The 25,424-nt window shown below is 43.9% G+C and overlaps 1 protein-coding gene across 2 annotated transcripts in view; it reads left to right on the top strand.

The window, feature by feature from the left end:
- The first annotated feature begins 4,581 nt into the window (after nucleotides 1–4,581).
- Nucleotides 4,582–25,424, top strand: part of LOC118025178 (olfactory receptor 139) — a 274,130-nt gene continuing 253,287 nt past the window's right edge. Inside the window, exons 1-3 of one of the 2 annotated variants that reach the window (XM_035027516.1) lie at nucleotides 4,582–5,064; nucleotides 9,699–9,736; nucleotides 14,527–14,544. In XM_035027516.1, coding sequence (XP_034883407.1) covers nucleotides 9,699–9,736; nucleotides 14,527–14,544 — 56 coding nt within the window. In that variant the 5' untranslated portion in view covers nucleotides 4,582–5,064. Of the gene's footprint in view, nucleotides 5,065–9,698; nucleotides 9,737–14,526; nucleotides 14,545–25,424 lie in introns of those variants that run through there. The other variant, XM_035027517.1, reaches the window with a different exon arrangement.

Below are 25,424 nucleotides of genomic sequence, written 5' to 3'. Positions count from 1 at the left end.
CCACCTGTATGACCTCTGGCAAGTTGATTGACCTCCCTGAGCCTGTTTTTTTTAATTTATAAAATGGGGATAGTACCATCTCACTGTGGTTGCTTTGAGAGTAAATTGAGGCAATGCATGTAAAGCACCTAGTACAGAAGAGATTACTTAATAAATAATAATAGTTACTATTAAAAAAAAAGAATTCCTCATATCAGTGAGGTCATATGATACATGTCTTTCTCTGATTGACTTATTTCGCTCAGCATAACACCCTCCAGTTCCATCCACGTCGTTGCCAATGGCAAGATCTCATTCCTTTTGATGGCTGCATAATATTTCATTGTATCTATATACCACATCTTCTTTATCCATTCATCTGTCGATGGACACCTTGGAGGAAGAGAGCTTTTATTCTGAGATTGCCCCTCAAAGACTGAACTCATGGGTGTTAGCATGGGCACTTGAGACAGGAAGAAATGTACTTGGGAAAAGGCCTGTGAGAGAAAATGGCTGGACTGTGACGCAGGTCTGACCTGAGTGGAGGAGAGATGGGAGGGAGTGAGCTGGGGTGGAGGTGTCTTTGGCGTCAGTCCAGTTCTAAGAAAAGTTCAGCAAGGCCACTGGGGAGTCCTCTAGCCAAGGTCACCCACCAGGGGGGTCCCACACATCACCAGAATGAGCCCCAAATTACTGTCCTTGCTGCACCCAGCCATCGGGCAGGAGTGGCCTGTGGGAAACTTGGCTTTGGTGTGAGCCATGGAACACAGTGACAGATTTCAGAGTATTGCACTGGGATCATCAGTCAGCTATGCCCCTGACGTGGGAGACCGGCCATATGAACTTGCCCCAGTTTTGGTTGGTTACAGTTTACCCTCATTTGTGGGTAGGCTCACATTAGTGGAGGGGGAGGTTGAACCTCTTCTCTTGGTTTTCTCTCTTTAATACCAACCTTCCATTGGTTCTTTTGCTTGGCAGGCCTGCAGGTGCTGTTTGTTTTGTTTTGTTCGTTTTTTTTTTTAAGATTTTATTTATTTGAGAGAGAGAGACAGAGATAGCGACAGAGATAGCAAGAGACAGCATGAGCGGGGAGGAGAGGGAGAAGCAGGCTCCCCGTGGAGCAGGGAGCCTGATGCGGGGCTCAATCCCAGCACCCTGGGACTATGACCTGAGCTGAAGGCAGACGCTTAACGACTGAGCCACCCAGGTGCCTGGGTTCTGTTTTGTTTTTAAAGATTATCTTTACTTATTTTGAGAGAGAGAGAGAGTGCGAGCAGGAGGAGGAGCCAAGGAGGAGGGAGAGAGAGAATCTCAAACAGACTCCACACTGAGTGTGGAGCCCGACGTGGGGCTTGATTTCATGACCCCAACATCATGACCTGAGCTGAAATCAAGAGTTGGACGTCCAACTGACTGAGCCCCCCAGGCGCCCCCAAATGCTGCTGTTTTGTTGCAAGTTCCCGCCACTGAGAGGCGGGGCTTAGGCTGGATCCATTTCTGCCCTTCCTCAGCTCCTGCCCTAAGACATCTACTTTGCAGTCTTCAGTTAATGGTATAGAGCTTCAAGCCCTGCTACCAATTTGGTTTCTGCTCAATTCTCATGATATTCCCTTATCCTCCTGATGCCAGCAGGAAGCAATGTCTACCGCTCTAGGCCATATCCTAGTACTCTTTCTCTTCACTCTGCACCTACCTTCTCCCTTCTCCAGTCCCTAGGGGTGACAGGTGGTCGTGGCAGCATTAAGACAATCACCTTACCATGATCCACGAGGGGATGTGGTTGGAGGCCCCTCAGTGCTGGAGGAATAGAGATGGACAAGCCAAATGCTTTCCCTCCTTCACAGAGCCAGTCCTCCTCTTAGATTACCTAGGGAATGAGGTGGGGGGTTGGGTTCATGGCTGGTTCTCATGAAATGGTGCTTTTGGCAAGGCTGGTGGGGCTCCTTGGCTGGCTCTTGTGACTCCAGTGGTTCTCTGAATTTGAAATATGAATTTGGTGGGCCACTGCTATGGCCCATTCAAACATGCGCCCTCAAACTTTTAATGTTGTGCCTGTGTTCCCATGGTGGAGTAGGTAGGGGCTGAGGGCAGGCTGCCCCAAGATAGACCACTCTGGCATGAAGATTATTCTAAGCTCAAGGCAATCAAAACCCAAGGCCTCAAGAGAAACTTTTGCCCCTCCCTTAACTACATAGAAGATTCGATGTTGGGGGTCTTTCCCAGAACAAGGGTTATCAGCAGAGATAAATTTTATCTGAGTGACCTATCTGTACAGCAGGGCAAACATCTGTTCGTTTTCTCATTGCCCTCCATTCCTTTCCTCTGAAGTCGCAGACCCCTACCCCTTCTCCTTCGTTCAGGATGACATAGAGACCTCATTTTGCCTGACTGTCTTTGGAATTTCCATGCCTGTGTGAATTCCCTTTACATATACTATTAATTTGATTTTCTCCTATTAGTGTGTCTCATGTCAATTTGATTCTTAGTCTGGCTAAAGGACCTTTGAAGGGGACAGGAATTTTTTAAAAAAATTTTTTATTGTTATGTTAATCACCATACATTACATCATTAGTTTTTGATGAAGTGTTCCATGATTCATTGTTTGTGCATAACACCCAGTGCTCCATGCAGAACGTGCCCTCTTTAATACCCATCACCAGGCTAACCCATCCTCCCACCCCCTCCCCTCTAGAACCCTCAGTTTGTTTTTCAGAGTCCATCGTCTCTCATGGTTCGTTGGGGACAGGAATTGTTGCTTCCCAACAGCGGGCACTGTTTATGGGAACCAGGGTTAAGTTCCAGAGATGAACTCTGAAACATGGTTATGACACGTAAAGGCAGAGATGCTTGGTAGGGGACTTTTGATCTTTATTTTTGCAGGCAGAGGTAACACCTGCTGGAAGCATCAGGGTCTCGAGAAACTTTGTGGAAGGTTGTCCCTAACTTCAGGCCAGCCCCTTCCACTCTCAGAACAGGATACGGATCCTATCTGGGGAGGCCTTCTTCCCTAGCAGTTCAACTTTAGGGTGCATAAATATCACCTGGAGAGATGTTAAAATGCAGTTTGTAGGCACCATTCCAGAGATTAGAATTCAATGGGGCTGGGTGGGACCCAGGAGTCTGCCTTTTTAACAAGCACAGGAGGATTCTGATGCAGTCTTTCGCTTTGGGAACCACTGATCCAGTCTACAGTGTCTGTGTACGTCTCTCTCCTATTATGGTGGTCTCAGGCCCAGTGAGAAAGGGGTGGGGAGCAGCGAGGGCGTTGGGGGGGGTTGCGTGATACTCACCCTGCAACTAAGGGGATTGTCATAATTGTCATTATCACAAATGTGGAAGAAATATCTGTCCCAACAAGACACAGGATCTTGCGGGGCAATGAAAGGGAAGCACCAGCCGGAACAGAATAGAGTGCACAGACACCATGAAGCTTGTAAGGAGTACTTTAAGATGAAAATGGATTATGACCCTATGAACGAGAAGGGTGTCCTATAATGAGAAACACTGGGAGAAAAGATGAGCATCATGCATGAGACAGAAGGAATTTGGTGAAAAGAAAAATCAGATGCTGAGAAAATTGAAAATTAGAGCATCTTCCTCCAAACCCAAACAAATGATCAGACAAAAGATGTGACATGAAAGTATAGAAAACTCCCGGCGACCTGGGGACAAAGCGGAGCTGCTGGAAGCAATCCCCATGGGTGGGATGTTCCCTAACCCTGACGATGTTAAAGGCCAAATAGTCTAGTAACTACGGTAGGTGAAGACTGTGGCTGATGACTTGACTCCATCAAGTGGGGTAGTAACACCAAGCAGCCCACATCTGAGGACCGATAAAACAAGCTGCAACATAAACAGCTTCCCATCAAAGCATCGTGAGGATGAATGATTAGACAGAAGTGAGACTGTGTCACGGAGATGTGCAGATGCTTTATGAGAAAGATGGTAGAAAACCTGCCCGAATTATTAGATCAGATGGATTTTACTAATCTACTGCAGGACAGTATGTTAAAAAAATTAAATATAAAAAAATAAATATGACAAGGAAGTCTTATAGCCTTGCTCTAAAATATCAGTTGGTAGGTTTTATAAGAACTTAACACTAATAAGGAATCTGAGGAAACATTCCGGGAAAATGGACAACAGGGCCCAGATGAAATCTAGCGACACCACTTAGAGTGCAGTAGTGACTTTAATGGAAAAGGATTTTACCTTGTTTAATTATAGTATTTGCCCCTAAGGAAGAGTGCTTCCGAAACCTGGACGGGGTAAGATCACCGCAGGTGCAAGCAACTGTAACCTATTATGAGGACCTGGCAATGATAAAATGATTAACTGAGATTTTAATTCGGTGACTTATTATTGCTGGCCTGGATTGACTAGAATGCTCAACCTAGTTTAAGCTGACAAAAAAGGGAGGCATTTATGAAAAAGAGACAGAGGATTCTCCTAGAATCAAAGGACGGGGATGCAGCCGGGCAACTGGAAGGACAGCAAAGGTCATCAGACCTCTCACTGTCTCTCGCCCTCTGCTTTCTGCTTTTCTCCGTGCAGCCCTGTGTTTTGTTTCATTCTAGGGTTGTAGGTCTTTTCCTGACGGATTCGTGATGGTTTTTTGTTTGGCTTTACTCCGTCCCTGAAGACCAGCTGAGCTGGTCTCTGATTCACTGCCCAGACTGTGAAATGGATCTGGGTCCTTTAAATGTTTCGTTTGCCAGCGGCCGTGATGTTAAGCTTTGTCAGGAGAGGGAGCAAGAGAGACACTGTAGGAGGAGAAGAGTTTTGCTTCTGCTTCTCCAGGGCTTGTGTGGCTCGCAAGGCTCAGGCGCATGCGTGAGTTTCTGATTCCTGCGCTGCCTGCAGAGTCCCCAGCGCCCGCTCCGGCGGTGCCCGCGGCGTCCCCAGCGCCCGCTCCGGGGTTTCAGGGCGGTCAGCAGCACCCAGGGGCTGATGCCTTCTGGCAACAACCTCTTCTTGCACCCTGGTGGTTCATAACCTTGGGAGTTTCCTGGGTGAGATCTGAAATTGGCCCCTGGACATGGGGGGCAAGGACAGACTGAAGAAAGAGGCAGGGCCTCCAGATTGGTAGGTGGCAGTTTTAATAAGCAAGGGAACTTGCTTACGAGGCTTGTCCTGGGCGGCTGCAAAGTGAGCAGATCTTCACACCCACCTGTCAGAATCCTAAAAGTTTATGTAGAGGCCGTAACTGGGTTCAGTCCTGTTTACCAGATGGTATACCCAGTCGTGTATATGCAGATGGTCGCAACAGCGCATTACTATCTCAAGTCTGTGTCCCTGAGGCAGCTTTTAGGGCAGGAAGGCAGGCAGAATGCACACACAGGCATTGAAACCAAGGACAGGGGAGGCGGGGAGGAGCCTCCAATGCTTGGGTCCAGCTCACGGGTCAGATGGCTGTCAGATCCTCTGGGTGACCTCCTCCAACGCTTTCCCTCTTTTTTTTTTTTTTTTTAAAGATTTTATTTATTTATTTGAGACAGAGAGAATGAGAGAGAGAGCACATGAGAGGGGGGAAGGGTCAGAGGGAGAAGCAGACTCCCTGCCGAGCAGGGAGCCCGATGCGGGACTCCATCCAGGGACTCCAGGATCATGACCTGAGCCGAAGGCAGTCGCTTAACCAACTGAGCCACCCAGGCGCCCAAGATTTTTTATTTATTTATCTGAGAGAGAGAATGGGAGACAGAGAGCATGAGAGGGGGAGGATCAGAGGGAGAAGCAGACTCCCCGCTGAGCAGGGAGCCCGATGCGGGACTCGATCCTGGGACTCCAGGATCATGACCTGAGCCGAAGGCAGTCGCTTAACCAACTGAGCCACCCAGGCGCCCCCAACGCTTTCCCTCTTGTAATGATTTGCAGCCCTCTTTTGCAATGTGCCCTGGGCAGTCTCCAAGGGTTTTAGTAGCCGGGAAGTGGCTCGTTGGGTGGCTCTCTGGCCGAACTGGAGGCAGATGGCACAGCACCCGTTCGGACACATGCAAGAGAAAACACAGATTAACATAATGATTCCCAAAATAAGTCACGGGTTTTGAAATTAAGAGTCCCATGACCTGAGTCCTTGACTTAGTAAGTCCTCTGGATTGGGGGTTGGATAACTCAGGCTATTTAGTTGTACTAGAGAGGGTACATTAGAGGATCTGTCAGGTATGAACACAGCATTCTGTGCGGAGGATGGTATACGTGCTTCCTCGCAAGGCAGTGATCCCATGTTGGGGGACCGCTTTTCTCATGAGAGATATTTTAGTGCTCAGTAAGGGCAAGCTTTTCCCTCACTGGCTGTCAGGGAAGGTGCTGGGTGAATATACTAAGGGCTTCTGTGTGGGTTACCATGTCCTCCAGGCCACTGGAAGCAACAAACATGGCAGCCAAATGACCAGTGGAAAACAGAACATGCCCGTCTGGCCTTGAGGAGAGGGAGGCTGGCAACTGCGGTCACGATGGGGCCGATCCTCCCTTGTGCCCAGGGAAAAGCCAGGGTGCAGTGGCCCAGCCACCCAGGTGGAAGCCGTGGCCAAAGATCCGTGCTACCCAAAACTGGGCTCCATTCGGGGCTTCCCAATAAATATCTGGGTGGTGTGACCAGTCAGCGTCAAACTAGTTGCCATCCTTTGGTGTGACAGAATGACCACCTACATCCCATATTTCTGGTACAGCTGGGTTGGTTCTGTTTAGAGTGATTTTTCTGTTCCCCACAGAGGGGTGCCAGGTGATTCAGCGCTCAAATGTCCATAACCCGGCGTGAGCCGTTTGAATATATCCCACCTCTGAGCCCAGTCACCTGTGGTTCCAATGGCATTTTTTAGGGCCCTGTTGATCAACAGTTTGATGGGCTGCCTGTGTAGTTTGATTCCCAGAAAAAGAATGTCCAGTGTTACTGATAGTCGGTGCCATAGGCTGGGTTTCGGGAGTCGTATTGGTAATATCAGATGAATTGAGTACCAGTCCTAGCTTGTTCTTTTTTCATGTACTGTTTTCAGGCTTTTTAATTCACTCCCTGGAGCGGTGATAATCCTGATGAGCTGTCATATACCCAAGAGTTGGAATAATTCTTTTGTTGGGCATACAAGTGGGCCCACTGTAGAATGGTATTTATAATAGGAGTCCATCTCATGACTGGACACCATAGGAGCCGCAGAAATCTAAGGCTGAAAAGGCAGACAGTTAACAGGAAGTTGTGTGGGAAAGTGTTTCCCTTCTGAATTACACTTGTGACCTGATCCTTGGATGTTACTGTGGTTGTCGCGTTAGAAACTTGACCTGGTTGTGTGTGCCGTACATGTTGGCTGGGGAGGGATGGAGGCAGGAATAAGGAGATGGGCTGGGGGTGGGCTATGCCAGACCAGGACCCTCACCTCTCCCCTCTTTCAGTGGGGCATGTTCTACTCCAGGTGTAGTGCATTTCAGCAGGTCTGGCTTGCAGCAGGACAATGGGATCCCATTGGAGACTGAGTAGTTCCCTGAGTAGTTTCTCCCCCTGCCCCAGTGGGGGGAAGTAATTCATCTATCCTGGAGGGATGTCTTACTGAGAATTCCAGTACAAAATGCCTTTCCCAGGCACGGTGGGCCTTGATGTTCTCAGTAGGATAGCATGTTGATCCATGGTGAGACTTAGGGCAATGGCTGTCTCCCTCGACTTTAGTTTTTTAGTTTTTAAAAAAGATCTTATTTATTTGAGAGAGAGAGAGTGCAGAGAGAACATGAGCAGAGGTGGGAGGGGCAGAGGCAGAGGGAGAAGCGGGCTCCCTGCTCATGGGCTCAATCCAGGACCCCAAGATTATGACCTGAGCTAAAGGCAGATGCTTTTTTTTTTTATGGATTTTATTTATTTATTTGAGAGAGAGAGAGTGTGAGAGAGAGATCATGAGCATGGGGAGAGGGGTAGAGGGAGAAGCAGATTCCCCGCTGAGTAGGGAGCCTGATGCGGGGCTTGATCCCAGGACCCTGAGATCATGACCTGAGCCGAAGGCAGATGCTTAACCGACTGAGCCACCCAGGCGCCCCTTCCTCGACTTTTATACCTTTGTGGTCGGTGTTAAGTGCCTTGGCAGAGGGGTTCCTAGTTTGGCATATTGGGTAATAGGCTGGTTGATTGGGTAATATTACTGGTTGATCATGTAAATGTATTAAAGCCTGGGATAGTTTAGTCCACTTGGCCAGGTGGTTTTACTTATTAGTAAATTAATCTGCTGCTTTAATATTTATTTTTTTCCTATCAGTCCTGCCGCTTGCAGATTATAGGGGAGATGTTCTTCTGTTTAATGTCATGGTCTTTTGTCCACTCTTGTATATCATGGCCTTTGAAATGTGATCCCTGATCACATTTGATGTGAGTACCTGTCTATTTGATGAGAGTAGCTGTACATGGTGCTCAGCTTCTACAATCCCGTGTTGGTGGAAACTCAGATGAGGCCAGACATAGTGTCCATGTGAACAAAGGCATATTTAGAATCCTCACGTGGAGGGAGGGGGCAAATCAATTTGCCAATCCTTCACCATTTGGAAACTCCAGTGGATGGTCCCGGACTTGTTGGCAGTTGCCTTGAGGATGGTTTAGAATACACAGGATTTATTACTGCATTAACCAAGCCACTGTATTTTAGGGGCAATCTGGCATCCGTGGTAATACGCCATTTAATCTGGGAGTTATGGTAGCCTCTCTTTCTATGTGTCCAATCAGCCGTATCTACTGAGGAGTTTTTACCCAAGTTAGGGCATCAGTTCCCTGGTTGCAAAGGAGTGTTAGCGCCTCATGAGCCGGGATGTGGAAAACAGTGAGGACTGCCTCAGCCTCTTGCAGGCAAACCTAAATGTTTTTTTTTTCACATATCTTGACCTCATAAGGGCTTATTTATGATCATCTGCACCTCAGCTTTTCATTGTCTAAGCCATAGGGTTAGTTCTTTTAGAACCATTCAACTTTTAGTGCAAAGGGTTAACGGCCAGGTTCCTGTTTCCATCCGGATGGTGTCGGTGTTGGGCTTCAGAGCTGCCATGGTCCTTGTGGGACGGTTGCCCTGACTAGATCAGCAGTTTTCCTCATGCCCGCTTTATAGAGACAGCAGGGGCTGCCACAGGAATAGGGGTGGGGGCATTTGGAAGCTCTATATTCTATAGGGCCTAGTAGCACCCACATTTCTAGAGGCAGTGGGCTGGTGGGCAGGGTAGTCTTTGTTGTAGGTAGACATGCCACTTAAAGTGGGAGTTTGAGTCATGGCAGAAGTGGGTCCATGGAGCATGTTCTCAACTGTCCCTTGACAGAAAGGGAAGCTCTTACCATGATGTGCTCTTTCTTCCTGAGCACTGTGCGCATTGCCAGGAGCTGTTGCTCTATGGAGGTGTATCAGAGTTTTGCCCCTTTTCAGAGCTAAGACCCAAATCCTAGCGATATTTTCTCCTTCTGTTGTCTCCTGCATAATGCCCAACCCGCACATTCTAGCGGAGTCCCAGACACGTCTCATTCGAATGGTAGCCCTGCTTCGGAGATGTCCAGAGCTTGAATCTATTTCACTAGCATTGTTGCCTTCTCAACGGTGGCTTGCAGCTCTGATCACCTGTTCTTTTTTTGTTTTTAAAGGATGGAGGCACTGTGCCAGGTGGGGAATAAGTCCTACCAAACCCCCAATTACCTGACCAAACAATTCCCAAAAATTTTATGGTGGTATCTAGGCCTTGAATTTTTGGTGAATTAATCTTTTCCCTTGCAGATGTTCCAGCAAAATCCTCAGGGTGTCCTGCAGCAGAGGTGAGTCTCCACATGTTAACATTATATCATTGATGTAATAGGCCCATTGTACTGTTGTGGGGAAGGAGAACAGGGTCAGGTCTCATGTTACCATCCCATGACATATTGGAAGGCTGTGAGGTAGCCTTCGGGAAGGTCCATTTTTGCCCCTCCCATACGAAGGCAAATAGATCTTGTGACTCAGCAGCAAAGGATATACTGAAAAAGGCATTTGCTAAATCCAGTACAGCATGGTGCACTCCTCGGACCATGGCCAAAGTATCTAATGTGGTGGCAGTGTTGGGCACAGCCACATGGATGGGTGGCATTATCTTGTTCGTTTCTTGGGAGTCCATGGTCATCTGCCATGAGCCATCTGGCCATACTGGGCTGTTGAAAGCACTATGGGCAAAGCATGTCATACCGATTTGGTGCAGTTCTTTGATAGTTCTCCTATTTCCTTATGTTCCCAGGCAATTTATACTATTTGACAATTACCATTTTTCTCATGGATGGTAGACTTACTAGTTCCCAGTTGGCATTTCCCCTCAGCACTGGTTTGATTACTCCAACCCAGAGGTGGAATTTACTGACGGAGGTTTGCAGAGTTTGACCTTGTAGGATATGCCCAATATATTCTCTGGTATTGAAGGGATACCAGGTCTCATTGTGGAGAACTCCTAGTTTGCAGTGTCAAAGGGACTTTTTTGAGCATAATTCTTTGCCCTCCCTAACCACTGATGGCACTGAGGGGGCCAGGAAACTTCTGAGAGTTACTGTGAATGAGAGCACACTTTGCTCCAGTAGCAACCCGAGCTGCCATCTTTTGTTAATTTCTAGGGGACTAGTAAATAGTGAGCCCAACATGAGGCCTCTGGTTGCCTCTAATGGCCCTCACCTGGAGGCAGTCTTGGCTTGTATTTTGTAAGTGGGGCATGGGAGGCACCCACTCCAAATAGGAATGTATCCCTGAGGCCTCTGCTGGAGCAGGTAGGGGCATCAGGGATGGTAGGGACAGATAGGGCAGGCCTGAACTCTTGTTCATATTTTAAGGTTTTCTATAGATCAACCAACATAGCACTGGGTTGCTGGTCCATCTCTTTAGGTGGGGTCTTGGCAGCAAAGAGGTCAAACATATTTTTTCTGGTTACTTTTATCACATTCTTCACAGCTGATTGGGATAGACTTTGGCATTCTGAGCTCCCGCTCTGTCTCAGCTCTTTCCCAGAGCCCATCCCAGTTTCTGGGATTTGCCAGTTTCCCCCCAGACCAGCAAATGATCACCCAACATCGTAAATGTCTTGTCCCTTGACTGGGTTCAGCATGGATATGAGTGTCCCATAGCAGGTGCTGGGGACAGATGGAGTACCTTGGTTTCCATTTCTGCAGTGAATGTGGCCCACTCAGGGCTTTCAAAGACAGGGGCATAGATTGCTGGTCTCATGTCCAACTCCTAAGAATCTGTACCTCCATAGAGATGTGCAGGGTCCCATGTGCCAGGGAGATCCCTTAACTGGACCAAGCCTGGAGTAATCCGATCTGTGAAGGAGTGAGTACCTTGAAGCCCGAGTGCCATGCAGATGCTGCCGAAGGGCAGGGTGTATGGTGATGTTGCTCATTTTCTTTGTCTCCTGTCCAGAGAAATGCATCGTGCCCCATATCCCATAGCCACACTAGCCATGCCTGGCTACTTTCTCCTGACGTCTGTGGAACTTGGTAGCTGTATCGCTAGGCTCCTCACGAGCATTTGCTGAACTGGGGCCGCCCTGCTGGCTGGAGTTGATGTTGCGCTGCTTTGGTCCCTCTGTTTTAGGACTCCGTCAGCGCGGAGTGTTTCTTCCACTTCAGTGTCCGTCGCCACAATGTCCTCCTCTTTGCTCTCCTTACTTTCTCAGGGATCCCAGGCCTAAGTGTCCAAATCAGGCTTTGTCACAAGCCCTCGAGCCTTAGTCCGAGGCAGCTTTGCGAAAAGGAAACTAAGCCCTGCAGGGAGCAGAGTGGACACCTGCAGTCCTTCTCTAGCCTCGGCTCTTCTTCCCACTTTCTAACTCAAGCCTGTAGTCAGGCTTGCGGTGGGGGGGCAGCCCCCGGCACAGCCACACACTTCTCTTCTCCACTGCAGTACACTCTCCATAGTTCCTTCACGAGCGCATGAGACCAGCCTGCCTTTTCTGGGCATCCCTGTACCCCTGTGGCAGTCACCAAGTAGCCGGCGTACATTTTCCCTTCCCCACATACAAGTGATGCCCATCTGGGATGGTCCCAAAGGTGCCTCTTTCCTAAGGCCCATTTCTTTGGTCACCTGGGATGGCTCTCCAATTGTAGTTGGCAACCTCAGGACCTCCCTGGGTGAGATCTGAAGCTGGCCCCCTACAGGGAGGGCAAGGAGAGACCAAGGAAAGAGGTAGACCACTCCAGCTCGGTAGGTGGCAGATTTAATAAGCGAGGGAACTTACTTATGAGGCTTGTCGGGTGGCTGTGAGACAAGTAGATCTCCACATCCACTAGCAAAATCTTAAAAAGTTTACACAGAGGCCTTAACTGGGTTCAGTCACATCAACTGTCCAGATGGTCTCAACAACCCACTGCTCTGTCAAGAGCTCCTGGAAGCTCCTGGTGGGGAAGACAGGTGGAATGCACATTTTAAGGACACGGGAGTGGGGGAAGAGCCTCTCATAGCCTGGGCCCAGCTTGAGGGTCAACTAGCAGTCGCATCCTCTTGATGACCTTCTCCAACATCCCCATCCCCTGCCCAGGATCCAGCTGGTCTTATAATGTTGTACCTCCTGTGAGATACTCCCCAAGAACAGAAGTTGGATTTCCAGCAAGTTCCACTGGTGTGGAAACACAGTAACTTCTTTGCATTTTCCGTCCAGTGATGCCAGGCCAACAAGGTCTGACTCTTAGTCCTGGGGTTAGCCTCTTCCTTGGGCAGCACATTTCAGCCCTAGGGGTGGAGGCTGCTCCTTATTTCTACTAGTCCTGTATTCTTTGGAGGTTCTTAGTAGCTTCTTAGTAGCCAACCCCTCATTATCCTTCTTCGTAGCCAACCTCTCATTATCCTTCTTTGTAGCCAACCTCTCATTATGCCAATTCTCTGTTACAGTTAATGACTCTTTTTATTAAAAAATTAATTTTATTACTGTGCAGTTTGTCTCTTCATGATTGGACCCAGATGCAGGCCAGCTTTCTCAGTTTCTCTGGTAAAAAGTCTTCCCATAGCACACAAGTCCAATCTTTCTGATTTAAGAGTCAGTCCAGGGCCAGTGTTTACTTCTAGTCAGAGTCCCATGAGAGAGAATCTGATCGGCCTAAGGAGGTCAAGTGATAATCTCCTAGTCCAATCAGCTTCAGCCAGGAGACCGTGACTGCCGCAGATATTACCAGTAGGTGTCTACTGTGGAACCCTCTTACAAGACAGAAGGGGTGTATGGAAACCTGGGATATGCTGATAACCTAAAAATACCTGACCACCTAATGAACATGGAAAAATTAATAATGATGCTGGAGTAATATTGATATGGCAAAGATTCTTACTGACCTTTTTCCTGATGAGTGCTTTTTTTTCCCTGAAAAGTTTTATTAAGGTATAATGGACAAATAAAAATTGTATGTATTTAAGGTGTACAACTTGATGTTTTAATATATGTATATGTTGTTGAAATGATCACCACAATCAAGCGAATTAACATACCCATCACCTGACATCATTACCATTTTCTCCTCCTCCTCTGTCTTCTTCTTTTTTGGTGTGTAGGGGCAGAAAATTTTTCTCTTTTTCCCTTCTAGGTTCTTTAGCTGGCCTAATAACTAAATTGACATAAGATGGATTAACAGGAGAAAAACAAATATAATTTCACATGTATGGGGAGTCCCCAAATTATAAGACTCAAGGGCAAGTCAGGCAGTTGAGGCTTATACGTCATCCTGAACTAAGGAATTGGATGGGCCTGGAGCTTCAAAGGAAAAGAAGGTCATTCACAGGATGATAAGAAGAGCAAATGTTTGATAGTTTGATGTTTATGCTGCCATATAGATAGGCCTTTCAGATAAAAAGTTATCTCTGGTAATAGCTCTCTTGCTGAGCCAGGCCCCCAATCTAAATTCTTTTACGTAGTTAAGGGAGAGGTAAAAGTTTTTCTTGAGGCTGCTTGGTCTCATTGCCTTTAGCTCAAAATAATCCACATGCCAAATAGTATATTTTGGAGTCTTGTATTCTGCACCACCCCCCTCCCCTGCCAGGTAAGAATACTTAAGATCGACTCTCTTGGCAAATTTCAAATATACAATACAGTAATTACTATGCTATACATTAGATCTCTAGAATTTATTCATCCTGCATATATGAAACTTTGTACCCTTTGACCAATATCACCCCATTAACCCTCTCTCCACCCCCTGGCAGCCACCATCCTATCTCTGCTTCTATGAGTTTGACTACTTTAGATTCCACATATAAGTGAGGTCATGTAGTATTTGTTTTTCTGTGTCTGGCCAATTTCCCTTAGAATATCTTCTAGGTTCATCCATGTTGTTGCAAATGGCAGGATTTCCTTTTTTTTTTTTTTACGGCTTAATGATATTCCATTGCATAAACACCATATTCTCTCTAACCATTCACTTGTTGGACATTTAGGTTGTTTCCACATTTTGACTTCAGTGAACTTGGGAGTTCAGATACAGTAACACGCTGTTCTTTACACAGGCTATATGAGTTTACTCCTCTACAAGAATATATGACAATACTTTATTTTCTTTTTTTTTTTTCTCTTTATTGTGATATTTGCTTTATTGTGGTGGTCTGGAACCAGCCCTGCAGTATTTCTGAGGTATGCCTGTGTGTTCTTTTTAATTTTTTATTGTTATGTTAATCACCATACATCATTAGTTTTTAAAATTTTTTTATTGTTATGTTAATCACCATATATTACATCATTAGTTTTTGATGTAGTGTTCCATGATTCATTGTTTGTGCATAACACCCAGTGCTCCATGCAGAACATGCCCTCTTTAATACCCATCACCAGGCTAACCCATTCTCCCACCCCCCTACCTTCTAGAACCCTCAGTTTGTTTTTCAGAGTCCATTGTCTCTCATGTTTCATCTCCCCCTCTGATTCCCCCCCTTCATTCTTCCCCTACTGCTATCTTCTTCTTCTTCTTTTTTTTCTTAACATATATTGCATTGTTTGTTTCAGAGGCACAGATCTGTGATTCAACAGTCTTGCACAATTCACAGCGCTCACCATAGCACATAACCTCCCCAGTGTCTATCACCCAGTCACCCCATCCTTCCCAACCCACCCCCCACTCCAGCAACCCTCAGTTTGTTTCCTGAGATTAAGAATTCCTCATATCAGTGACGTCATATGATACATGTCTTTCTCTGATTGACTTATTTTGCTCAGCATAACACCCTCCAGTCCCATCCACATCGCTGCAAATGGAAGATCTGATTCCTTTTGATGGCTGCATAATATTCCATTGTATATACATACCACCTCTTCTTTATCCATTCATCTGTCAATGGACATCTTGGCTCTTTCCACAGTTTGGCTATTGTGGACATTGCTGCTATAAACATCGGGGTGCACGTACCCCTTCAGATCCCTACATTTGTATCTTTGGGGTAAATACCCAGTAGTGCAATTGCTGGATCGTATGGTAGCTCTATTTTCAACTTTTTGAGGAACCTCCATACTGTTTTCCAGAGTGGCTACACAAGCTTGCATTCCCACCAACAGTGTAGGAGGGTTTCCCTTTCTCTGCATCCTTGCCAACATCTGTTGTTTCCTGACTTGTTAATTTTAGCCATTTTGACTGGTGTGAGGTGGTATTTCATTGAGGTTTTGATTTGGATTTCCCTGATGCCAAGTGATATTGAGCATTTTTCATGTGTCTGTTGGCCATTTGGATGTCTTCTTTGCAGAAATGTCTGTTCATTTCTTCTGCCCATTGCTTGATTGGATTATTTGTTCCTTGGGTGTTGAGTTTGGTAAGTTCTTTATAGATTTTGGATACTAGCCCTTTATCTCATATGTCATTTGCAAATATCTTCTCCCATTCTGTCGGTTGTCTTTTGGTTTTGTGGACTGTTTCTTTTGCTGTGCAAAAGCTTTTTTATCTGGATCATGTTCCAATAGTTCATTTTTGCCCTTGCTTCCCTTGCCTTTGGTGATGTTTCTAGGAAGAAGTTGCTGCAGCTGAGGTCGAAGAGGTTGCTGCCTGTGTTCTCCTTTAGGATTTTGATGGATTCCTGTCTCACGTTGAGGTCTTTCAACCATTTGGAGTCTATTTTTGTGTGTGGTGTAAGGAAATGGTCCAGTTTCATTCTTCTGCATGTGGCTGTCCAATTTTCCTAACACCATTTGTTGAAGACACTGTCTTTTTTCCATTGGACATTCTTTCCTGCTTTGTCAAAATGAGTTGACCATAGAGTTGAGGGTCCATTTCTGGGCTCTCTATTCTGTTCCATTGATTTGTGTGTCTGTTTTTGTGCCAGTACCATGCTGCCTTGATGATGACAGCTTTGTAATAGAGCTGAAATTCTGGAATTGTGAAGCCGCCAGCTATGCTTTTCTTTTTCAACATTCCTCTGGCTATTCGAGGTCTTTTCTGGTTCCATACAAATTTTAGGATGATTTGTTCCATTTCTTTGAAAAAAGGGGATGGTATTTTGATGGGGATTGCATTGAATGTGTAGATTGCTCTAGGTAGCATTGACATCTTCACAATATTTGTTCTTCCAATCCATGAGCATGGAACGTTTTTCCATTTCTTTGTGTCTTCCTCAATTTCTTTCATGAGTATTTTATAGTTTTCTGAGTACAGATCCTTTGTCTCTTTGGTTAGATTTATTCCTAGATATCTTATGGTTTTGGGTGCAATTGTAAATGGGATCGACTCCTTAATTTCTCTTTCTTCTGCCTTGTTGTTGGTGTATAGGAATGCCACTGACTTCTGTGCATTGATTTTCTATCCTGCCACTTTACTGAATTCCTGTACGAGTTCTAGCAGTTTTGGGGTGGAATCTTTGGGGTTTTCCACATAAAGTATCATATCATCTGTAAAGAGTGAGAGTTTGACTTCTTCTTTGCCAATTTGGATGCCTTTGATTTCTTTTTGTTGTCTGATTGCTGTGGCTAGGACTTCTAATACTATGTTGAATAGCAGTGGTGATAGTGGACATCCCTGCCGCGTTCCTGACCTTAGGGGGAAAGCTCTCAGTTTTTCCCCATTGAGAATGATATTTGCTGTAGTTTTTTCATAGATGGCTTTTATGATATTGAGGTATGTACCCTCGATCCCTATACTCTGAAGAGTTTTGATCAAGAAAGGATGCTGTACTTTGTCAAATGCTTTTTCTGCATCTATTGAGAGGATCATATGATTCTTGTTCTTTCTTTTGTTAATGTATTGTATCACATTGATTGATTTGCGGATGTTGAACCAACCTTGCAGCCCAGGGATAAATCCCACTTGGTCATGGTGAATAATCCTTTTAATGTACTGTTGGATCCTATTGGCTAGTATTTTGGTGAGAATTTTTGCATCCATGTTCACCATGTAATTCTCCTTTTTGATGTGGTCTTTGTCTGGTTTGGGGATCAAGGTAATGCTGGCCTCATAAAATGAGTTTGGAAGTTTTCCTTCAATTTCTGTTTTTTGGAAGAGTTTCAGAATAGGTATTAGTTCTTCTTGAAATGTTTGGTAGAATTCCCCTCAGAAGCCATCTGGTCCTGGGCTTTTGTTTTTTGAGAGATTTTTGATGACTGCTTCAATTTCCTTAGTGGTTATAGGTCTGTTCAGGTTTTCTATTTCATCCTGGTTCAGTTTTGGTAGTTGATACATCTCTAGGAATGCCTCCATTTCTTCCAGGTTATCTAATTTGCTGGCATAGAGGTGCTCATAATATGTTCTTTCTTTCTTTCTAAATTATTTATTTATTTATTTATTTATTTTAATTTTTTTTTAATTCACATAATATGTTCTTATGATTTTTTCTATTTCTTTGGTGTTGGTTGTGATCGCTCCTCTTTCATTCATGATTTTGTTGATTTGGGTCATTTCTCTTCTCTTTTTGATAAGTCTGGCCAGGGGTTTATCAATCTTGTTAATTCTTTCAAAGAACCAGCTCCTCGTTTCGTTGATCTCTTCTACTGTTGTTTTGGTTTCTATTTCATTGATTTCTGCTCTGATGTTTATTATTTCTCTTCTCCTTCTGGGTTTAGGCTTTATTTGCTGTTCTTTCTGCAGCTCCTTTAGGGGGTAGGGTTAGGTTGGGTACTTGAGACCTTTCTTGTTTCTTGAGAAAGGCTTGCATTGCTATATACTTTCCTCTTAGGGCTGCTTTTACTGCATCCCAAGATTTTGAACAGTTCTGTTTTCATTTTCATTGGTTTCCATGAATTTTTTAAATTCTTCTTTAATTTCCTGATTGACCCATTCATTCTTAAGTAGGATGCTCTTTAGCCTCCATGTATTTGAGTTCTTTCTGACTTTCCTCTTGTGATTGAGTTCTAGTTTCAAAGCATTGTGGTCTGAAAATAGACAGGGAATGATCCCAATCTTTTGGTACCAGTTGAGACCTGATTGTGATCTAGGATGTGATCTATTCTGGAGAATGTTCCATGGGCACTAGAGAAGAATGTGTATTCTGTTACTTTGGGATGGAATGTTCTGAATATGTCTGTGAAGTCCATTTGGTCCAGTGTGTCATTTAAAGCCTTTATTTCCTTGTTGATCTTTTGCTTAGACGATCTGTCCATTTCAGTGAGGGGGGTGTTAAAGTCCCCCACTATTATTGTATTGTTGTCAATGTGTTTCTTTGCTTTTGTTATTAATCGCCTTATATAACTGGCTACTCCCATGTTAGGGGCATAGATATTTACAATTGTTAGATCTTCTTGTTGGATAGACCCTTTAAGTGGGATATAGTGTCCTTCCTCGTCTCTTATTACAGTCATTGGTTTAAAATCTAATTTGTCTGATATAAGGATTGGCACCCCAGCTTTCTTTTGGTGTCCATTAGCATGGTAAATGGTTTTCCACCCCCTCACTTTCCATTTGGGGGTGTCTTTGGGTCTAAAATGAGTCTCTTCCAGACAGCATATCGATGGGTCTTGTTTTTTAATCCAATCTGATAGCCTGTGTCTTTGATTGGGGCATTTAGCCCATTTACATTCAGGGTAACTATTGAAAGATAGGAATTTAGTGCCATTGTATTGCCTGTAAGGTGACTGCTACTGTATATTGTCTGTGTTCCTTTCTGGTCTATGTTGCTTTTAGGCTCTCTCTTTGCTTAGAGGACCCCTTTCAAGATTTCTTGTAGGTCTCATTCTGTGTTTGCAAATTCCTTTAGTTTTTGTTTGTCCTGGAAGGTTTTTATCTCTCCTTCTATTTTCAATGACAGCCTAGCTGGATATAGTATTCTTGGCTGCATATTTTTCTTGTTTAGTGCTCTGAATATATGATGCCAGTCCTTTCTGGCCTGCCAGGTCTCTGTGGATAGGTCTGTTGCCAATCTAATGTTTCTACCATTGTAGGTTACATATCTCTTCTCCTGAGCTGCTTTCAGGATTTTCTCTTTGTCTATGAGACTCGTAAGTTTTACTATTAGATGTCGGGGTGTTGACCTATTTTTATTGATTTTGATGGGGGTTCTCTGTGCCTCCTGGATTTTGATGCCTGTTTCCTTCCCCAACTTAGGGAAGTTCTCTGCTATAATTTGCTCCATTATACCTTCTGGCCCTCTCTCTCTTTCTTCTTCTTCTGGGATCCCAATTATTCTAATGTTGTTTTGTCTTATGCTATCGCTTATCTGTCGAATTCTGCCCTCGTGATCCAGTAGTTGTTTATCTCTCTTTTTCTCAGCTTCTTTATTTTCCATCATTTTGTCTTCTATATCACTGATTCTCTCTTCTGCCTCATTTAACCTAGCAGTTAGTGCCCCATATTTGATTGCATTTAATAGCCTTTTTGATTTCTACTTCATTGGATTTTAGTTCTTTTACTTCTCCAGAAAGGGTTTCTCTAATAACTTCCATGCCTTTCTCAAGCCCAGCTAGTATCTTTAAAGTGATGATTCTGAACTCTAGATCTGAGATCGTACTAATGTCCGTATGGAGTAGGTCCCTGGCAGTCGGTACTACCTCTTGTTCTTTTTGTTGAGGTGATTTTTTCCGTCTTGTCATTTTGTGCAGAGGAGAATAGATTAATGAGAGAACAAAATGCTAACAGAGTAACAACATCCCCAGAAAATATACTCTAAACAAATCAGAAAAGACCTGAAGTAGTGGGAAAAGAAAGGGAAAGAGAGAAAGAAGAAAAAGAAAAAAAAAAGAAAAAGGAAAAGATAAAGATAAAAACAAACAAAAACAGAACAAAACAAAACAACAACAACAACAAAACCCAGAATGTGATCAAATATGATCAGGCTGGTATACAGATCAGTGCCACACACTAGATTTTGGGTGTATTTTGGTCTGTTAGAAGAAAGTGCCTCCCAAAATTTTAAAGAAAGAAAAACTTATATATGTACAAATATAAGGGTTGATATGATGAAGGGATGGAATATGACTGTAAAGATGGAAATTATAAAAAATTTTATAAAAGGAATTGATAAGAAGTTGTTTGAAAAAAGAAAGGATTTAAAAAAAGAAAAAAGAAGGGAGAGAATGTGATCAGGCAGGGGAGTAGAAAAAACCATATACTAGAGATTTAGGGCATATTTTGATCTGTTAGAAGAAACTATCTCAAAATTTTAAAGAGAGAACAACTTATATATATATATATATGCCAAAAATACGGGTAACTACTCTGAAGGGATAGAATATGACTCTAAAAATGAAAAATAAAAATGTTTTTTAAAAAAGGGATTGATAAGATGTTGGTTGAAAAAGGGAAAAAGAAAAATTCAAAAAAAAAAAAAAAGAAAAAAGAAAAAAAAGACAGTTAAAAAAAATTAACTTTGAAAGACTAAAGAATCATGGTAAAAAAGCCATGAATTCTATGTGCAGTAGTCCCCTAGCGCTGGAGTTCTGCCGTTCTCATTGATCGGTAAACTTGGTGTTGGCTGGCTGTTCTCACTGATCTTCTGGGGGAGGGGCCTGTTGCCGTGGTTTCCAAATGTCTCTGACGGAGGCGGAATTGCCCCGCCCTTGCCCCCTCCCGGCTAAGTAATCTGCTCGGGTTGCTCTCCGGAGCTTTTGTTCCCTGCGAGCTTTCCCTACAGCTTTGGAGGCGCAGAGTGAAAATGGCGGCCTCCCAATCTCCACCCCGAAGGAACCAAGAACTCGGGGCTCCGCTCCTCAGTGAGCCCCCAGAGAAAAGCCGTCAGGCCCCCCCGCGTCCCCGGTCTCCGTCCACACTCCGCGCTCACCCGGCCTGTGACCGCACATTTTTATCTCTGGCACCCGATCCTGGGTGGAGTCTCCAAACCCAGCAAATCCCTGCGGTGCACTCCCACGCATCTCCTCCCGGGGGAGGAAGGTGAGTCTCCCCGGATCTGCCGCTTGTTGGGTCCCTGCTGGAGGAGCAGGGGCCCAACTGTGCCGCGGATCACGGTTTATGGCAACCCCGAGCTGAGAGCCCGTGCCTGGGCTCCGCCTCTGCAGCCAGTTTCCCTGCTCCATTACCTGGGAGTTCGGCCACACTCAGGCACCCCCGGTCTTTCTGTGACCCCGAGGGTCCTGAGACTACATTGTCCCGCGAGGGTTCCACCCCCCGCTTAGCCACCAGAGTGATGTCCCTCAGCGGAGCAGACTTTTAAAAGTTCCAATTTTGTGCTCTGCGGCTCTATCACTTGCCAGAAGCGGCCGACGGAGGCCCCTCCCCCGCTGTCTCTCCTCCCGAATATCGCCTGGGATTCACTTCTCCGCATGTCCTACCTTCCAGAAAGTGGTCGCTTTTCTGTTCAGAGCGTTGTTGCTCTTCTTTTCTTCGATCTCCTGTTGAGTTCGTAGGTGTTCAGAATGGTTTGATCCCTATCCAGCTGAATTCCTGAGAGGAGACGAAATCCAGGTCTCCTACTCCTTCGCCATCTTGCTCCACCCCGACATCATTAGTTTTTGATGTAGTGTTCCATGATTCATTGTGCATAACACCTAGTGCTTCATGTAGAACGTGCCCTCCCTAATACCCATCACCAGGCTAACCCATCCTCCCACCCCCCTCCCCTCTAGAACTCAGTTTCTTTTTTAGAGTCCATCGTCTCTCATGGTTCGTCTCCCCCTCCGATTCCCCCCCTTCATTCTTCGCCTCCTGCTCTCTTCTTTTTTTTTCTTAACATATATTGCATTATTTGTTTCAGAGGTACAGATCTGAGATTCAACAGTCTTGCACAATTCACTGCGCTTACCAGAGCACATACCCTCCCCAGTGTCCATCACCCAGTCACCCCATCCCTCCCACCCCACCCCCCACTCCAGCAACCCTCAGTTTGTTTCCTGAGATTAAGAATTCCTCATATCAGTGAGGTTATATGATACATGTCTTTCTCTGTTTGACTTATTTCGCTCAGCATAAGACCCTCCAGTTCCATCCACGTTGTTGCAAATGGCAAGATTTCATTCCTTTTGATGGCTGCATAATATTCCATTGTATATATATATACCACATCTTCTTTATCCATTCATCTGTCGATGGACATCTTGGCTCTTTCCACAGTTTGGCTATTGTGGACATTAGTACAGCATCCTTTCTTGATCAAAACTCTTCAGAGTATAGGGATAGAGGGCACATACCTCAAGATCATAAAACCATCTATGAAAAACTCACAGCGAATATCATTCTCAATGGGGAAAAACAGAGCTTTCCCCCTAAGGTCAGGAACACGGCAGGGATTTCCACTATGTGATTCCAATACACCAACAACAAGACAGAAGAAAGAATTTAAGGAGTCGATCCCATTTACAATTGCACCCAAAACGATAAGATATCTAGGAATAAACTAACCAAAGAGGCAAAGGATCTGTACTCAGAAAACTATAAAATATTCATGAAAGAAATTGAGGAAGACACAAAGAAATGGAAAAACATTCCATGCTCATGGATTGGAAGAACAAATATTGTGAAGATGTCAATGCTACCTAGAGCAATCTACACATTCAATGCAATCCCCATCAAAATACCATCCACTTTTTTCAAGGAAATGGAACAAATCATCCTAAAATTTGTATGGAACCAGAAAAGACCTCGAATAGCCAGAGGAATGTTGAAAAAGAAAAGCAAAGCTGGTTGCATCAGAATTCTGGACTTCAAGTTGTATTACAAAGCTGTCATCATCAAGACAGTATGGTGCTGGCACAAAAACAGACACATAGATCAATGGAACAAAATAGAGAGCCAAGAAAAGGACCCTCAACTCTATGGTCAACTCAGTGAGTGCTGTGAAGTGTGCAAGACTGTTGAGTCTCAAATCTGTAGGTCTGAAGGAAATAATACATTATATGTTAAAAAAAGAAGAAGAAGAAGATAGCAAGAGGGGAAGAATGAAGGGGGGGAAATCGGAGGGGGAGACGAACCATGAGAGGCTATGGACTGTGAAAAACAACCTGAGGGTTCTAGAGGGGTGGGTGGTGGGAAGATAGGTTAGCCTGGTGCTGGGTATTAAAGAGGTCACGTTCTGCATGGAGCACTGGGTGTTATATGCATACAATGAATCATGAAACACTATATGAAAAACTAATGATGTAATGTATGGTGATTAACATAACAACAAGAAAAAATTATGTGTTAATATAGTTTACATTTCTATTTATTTCAATGATCTAAGGATTTAAAAATAAAATGTAATTGTGTTCAAATATGAAATTTCACAATAAATGATATTCAAGTAAATGGAAAATTGGAGTTATTATTTTTGAAATGAGTTAATAAAGTTTTTTTTAAAACAGTACAATTTTATGTGACAGGGAAAATAAAATTCAAAATAATATAAAATTTTTACTGAATGAAATAAAGCTGATATTTGTTGATTTCTTAAAATTTTAATTTGTTTTATATCATAAAAAATAAAACGATTTTCCAATTTAGTGTTCAAAGTTCATCCAGTTGCCAATGTAAACTGTCAAATCATATTTCATACATGTTTTTTTGGGCTACATGCATAAACATTATAAGTAATATAAATTATTTTATATTTCAAAATGTTTTTCAATGTTATGTTCAAGTGTTATGGATACTGAACTGGAAGAAACAGGATGCTCAGCACTTTAAGAAACAATACCTCCTTCATGCAAGAATCCATTGCAATTATGCTATATGAAAGGGAGGGCTTGACAAGTTTCTCAGTCTTTTCTCTGACCTCAGAACTCCGCTGGTCCAACTCTCCCTATACTCTGAAGCAGTGTCCACCACTGACATCAGCAGAAGCACAGGTCACAAGCCTTTTCAACATTAAGATGTAGTTGCTTCTGTCTTAGAAACCTTGGGCAAGTGAAGGGATGGAGTCTTTCCCTGGGACTTGAATGCTATAAATTGCAAGAGTGGTCTTTCTGGTTCTGGACCCTGCTATGCCAGAACTGAGCTCCAGATCCCCAATAGAGGAGGCACCAATGTGTGTTTGTGATGTGTAAGAGCTCTCTGAAGCAGTGGATCTCAGCTGGGGTGATTATGCACGCACACCACACCTGAGGCCATTTGGCAATGTCTGAAGACACTTTCGGTTCTCACAGCTGGAAGGAGGAGTAATGCCACTAGCAACAAGTGGATGGAGGTGAGGGATGTGGCTAAACATCTATGGTGCATGGGACTGCACCCACAAGAAGGAATTGTCCAGCTCAAAATGTCAGTAGTGCCAAAGTGGGGCAAATGTGACCCAGTAGAGGGGTCCATTTTGCCCAAGATTAAGGGCAGTTCTATAAAAGGCTGCATCTGGAGTGCAAACATGTTTTATTTAACCTGAAGAATATTAATTTTTACATTAATTGTTGTCAATATTAGAAGCTGAAAGATGTCATAAAAAACCAAATGTATAGTTCATAGTTTAATAATTATACTTTAATCCAAATAGGTAGTTTAACAGAATGTGCTCTCAAGAACTTTGCTTAATAAATTGGAGACACAAAATGTTGAGCATCTGTACCAACAGAGGTCAGACATGGGGCCAAATAGCTGGGAGAAAATGTGGTTCTGGGGCCATATTCCTACACAAAAGCAACCTCCCGTGGCTCAGTAGCACTTTGTCCTTTTGGACAGAGCATAAACTCTCCAATTCATCAGCATGTATCATTGCCTTCTTGGTATTCCTTTTCTCAGAAGAAGGTAACATTTACTGGATTCATAGAGATATCAAAAATGGAAAAATAAATACTATGTTTTTCAGGAAAAAGTGAGAATCTTTCTGGAATGTATGGAATCCCAACACATTTAATAAGCAAGCAAAGAACACCTGTGTCAAACCTATTTTTCATTAAATGAATCTTAAAATGATCAATGTATAAAAACATTATATTTTAGAAGCAAAATAAGACTGAAATTTTTAGTTTATTTTTCAATATGATTATAAAATGAACAATGATATTGTGCAATGCTGTTGTATTAAATGAAGTAATTGACTGGACTTCACACTTTTTAGATTTTGAGTAGTAAATGATGGTCTTTAGGATTTAGCAAAAATTATGCGCTTCAAACAGAAACAGGCATTTATATGTCTTGGCACATGAGAACATAAATATAATATCACTGAATTCACTATGTTTATTTGTGA

The sequence above is a fragment of the Mirounga leonina genome, unplaced genomic scaffold (genome assembly GCF_011800145.1).
Source record: "Mirounga leonina isolate KUSES-001 unplaced genomic scaffold, KU_Mleo_1.0 Mir_200, whole genome shotgun sequence".
Classification (NCBI taxonomy): Eukaryota; Metazoa; Chordata; class Mammalia; order Carnivora; family Phocidae; genus Mirounga; species Mirounga leonina.
This window is presented reverse-complemented; position numbering and strand designations above follow the sequence as displayed.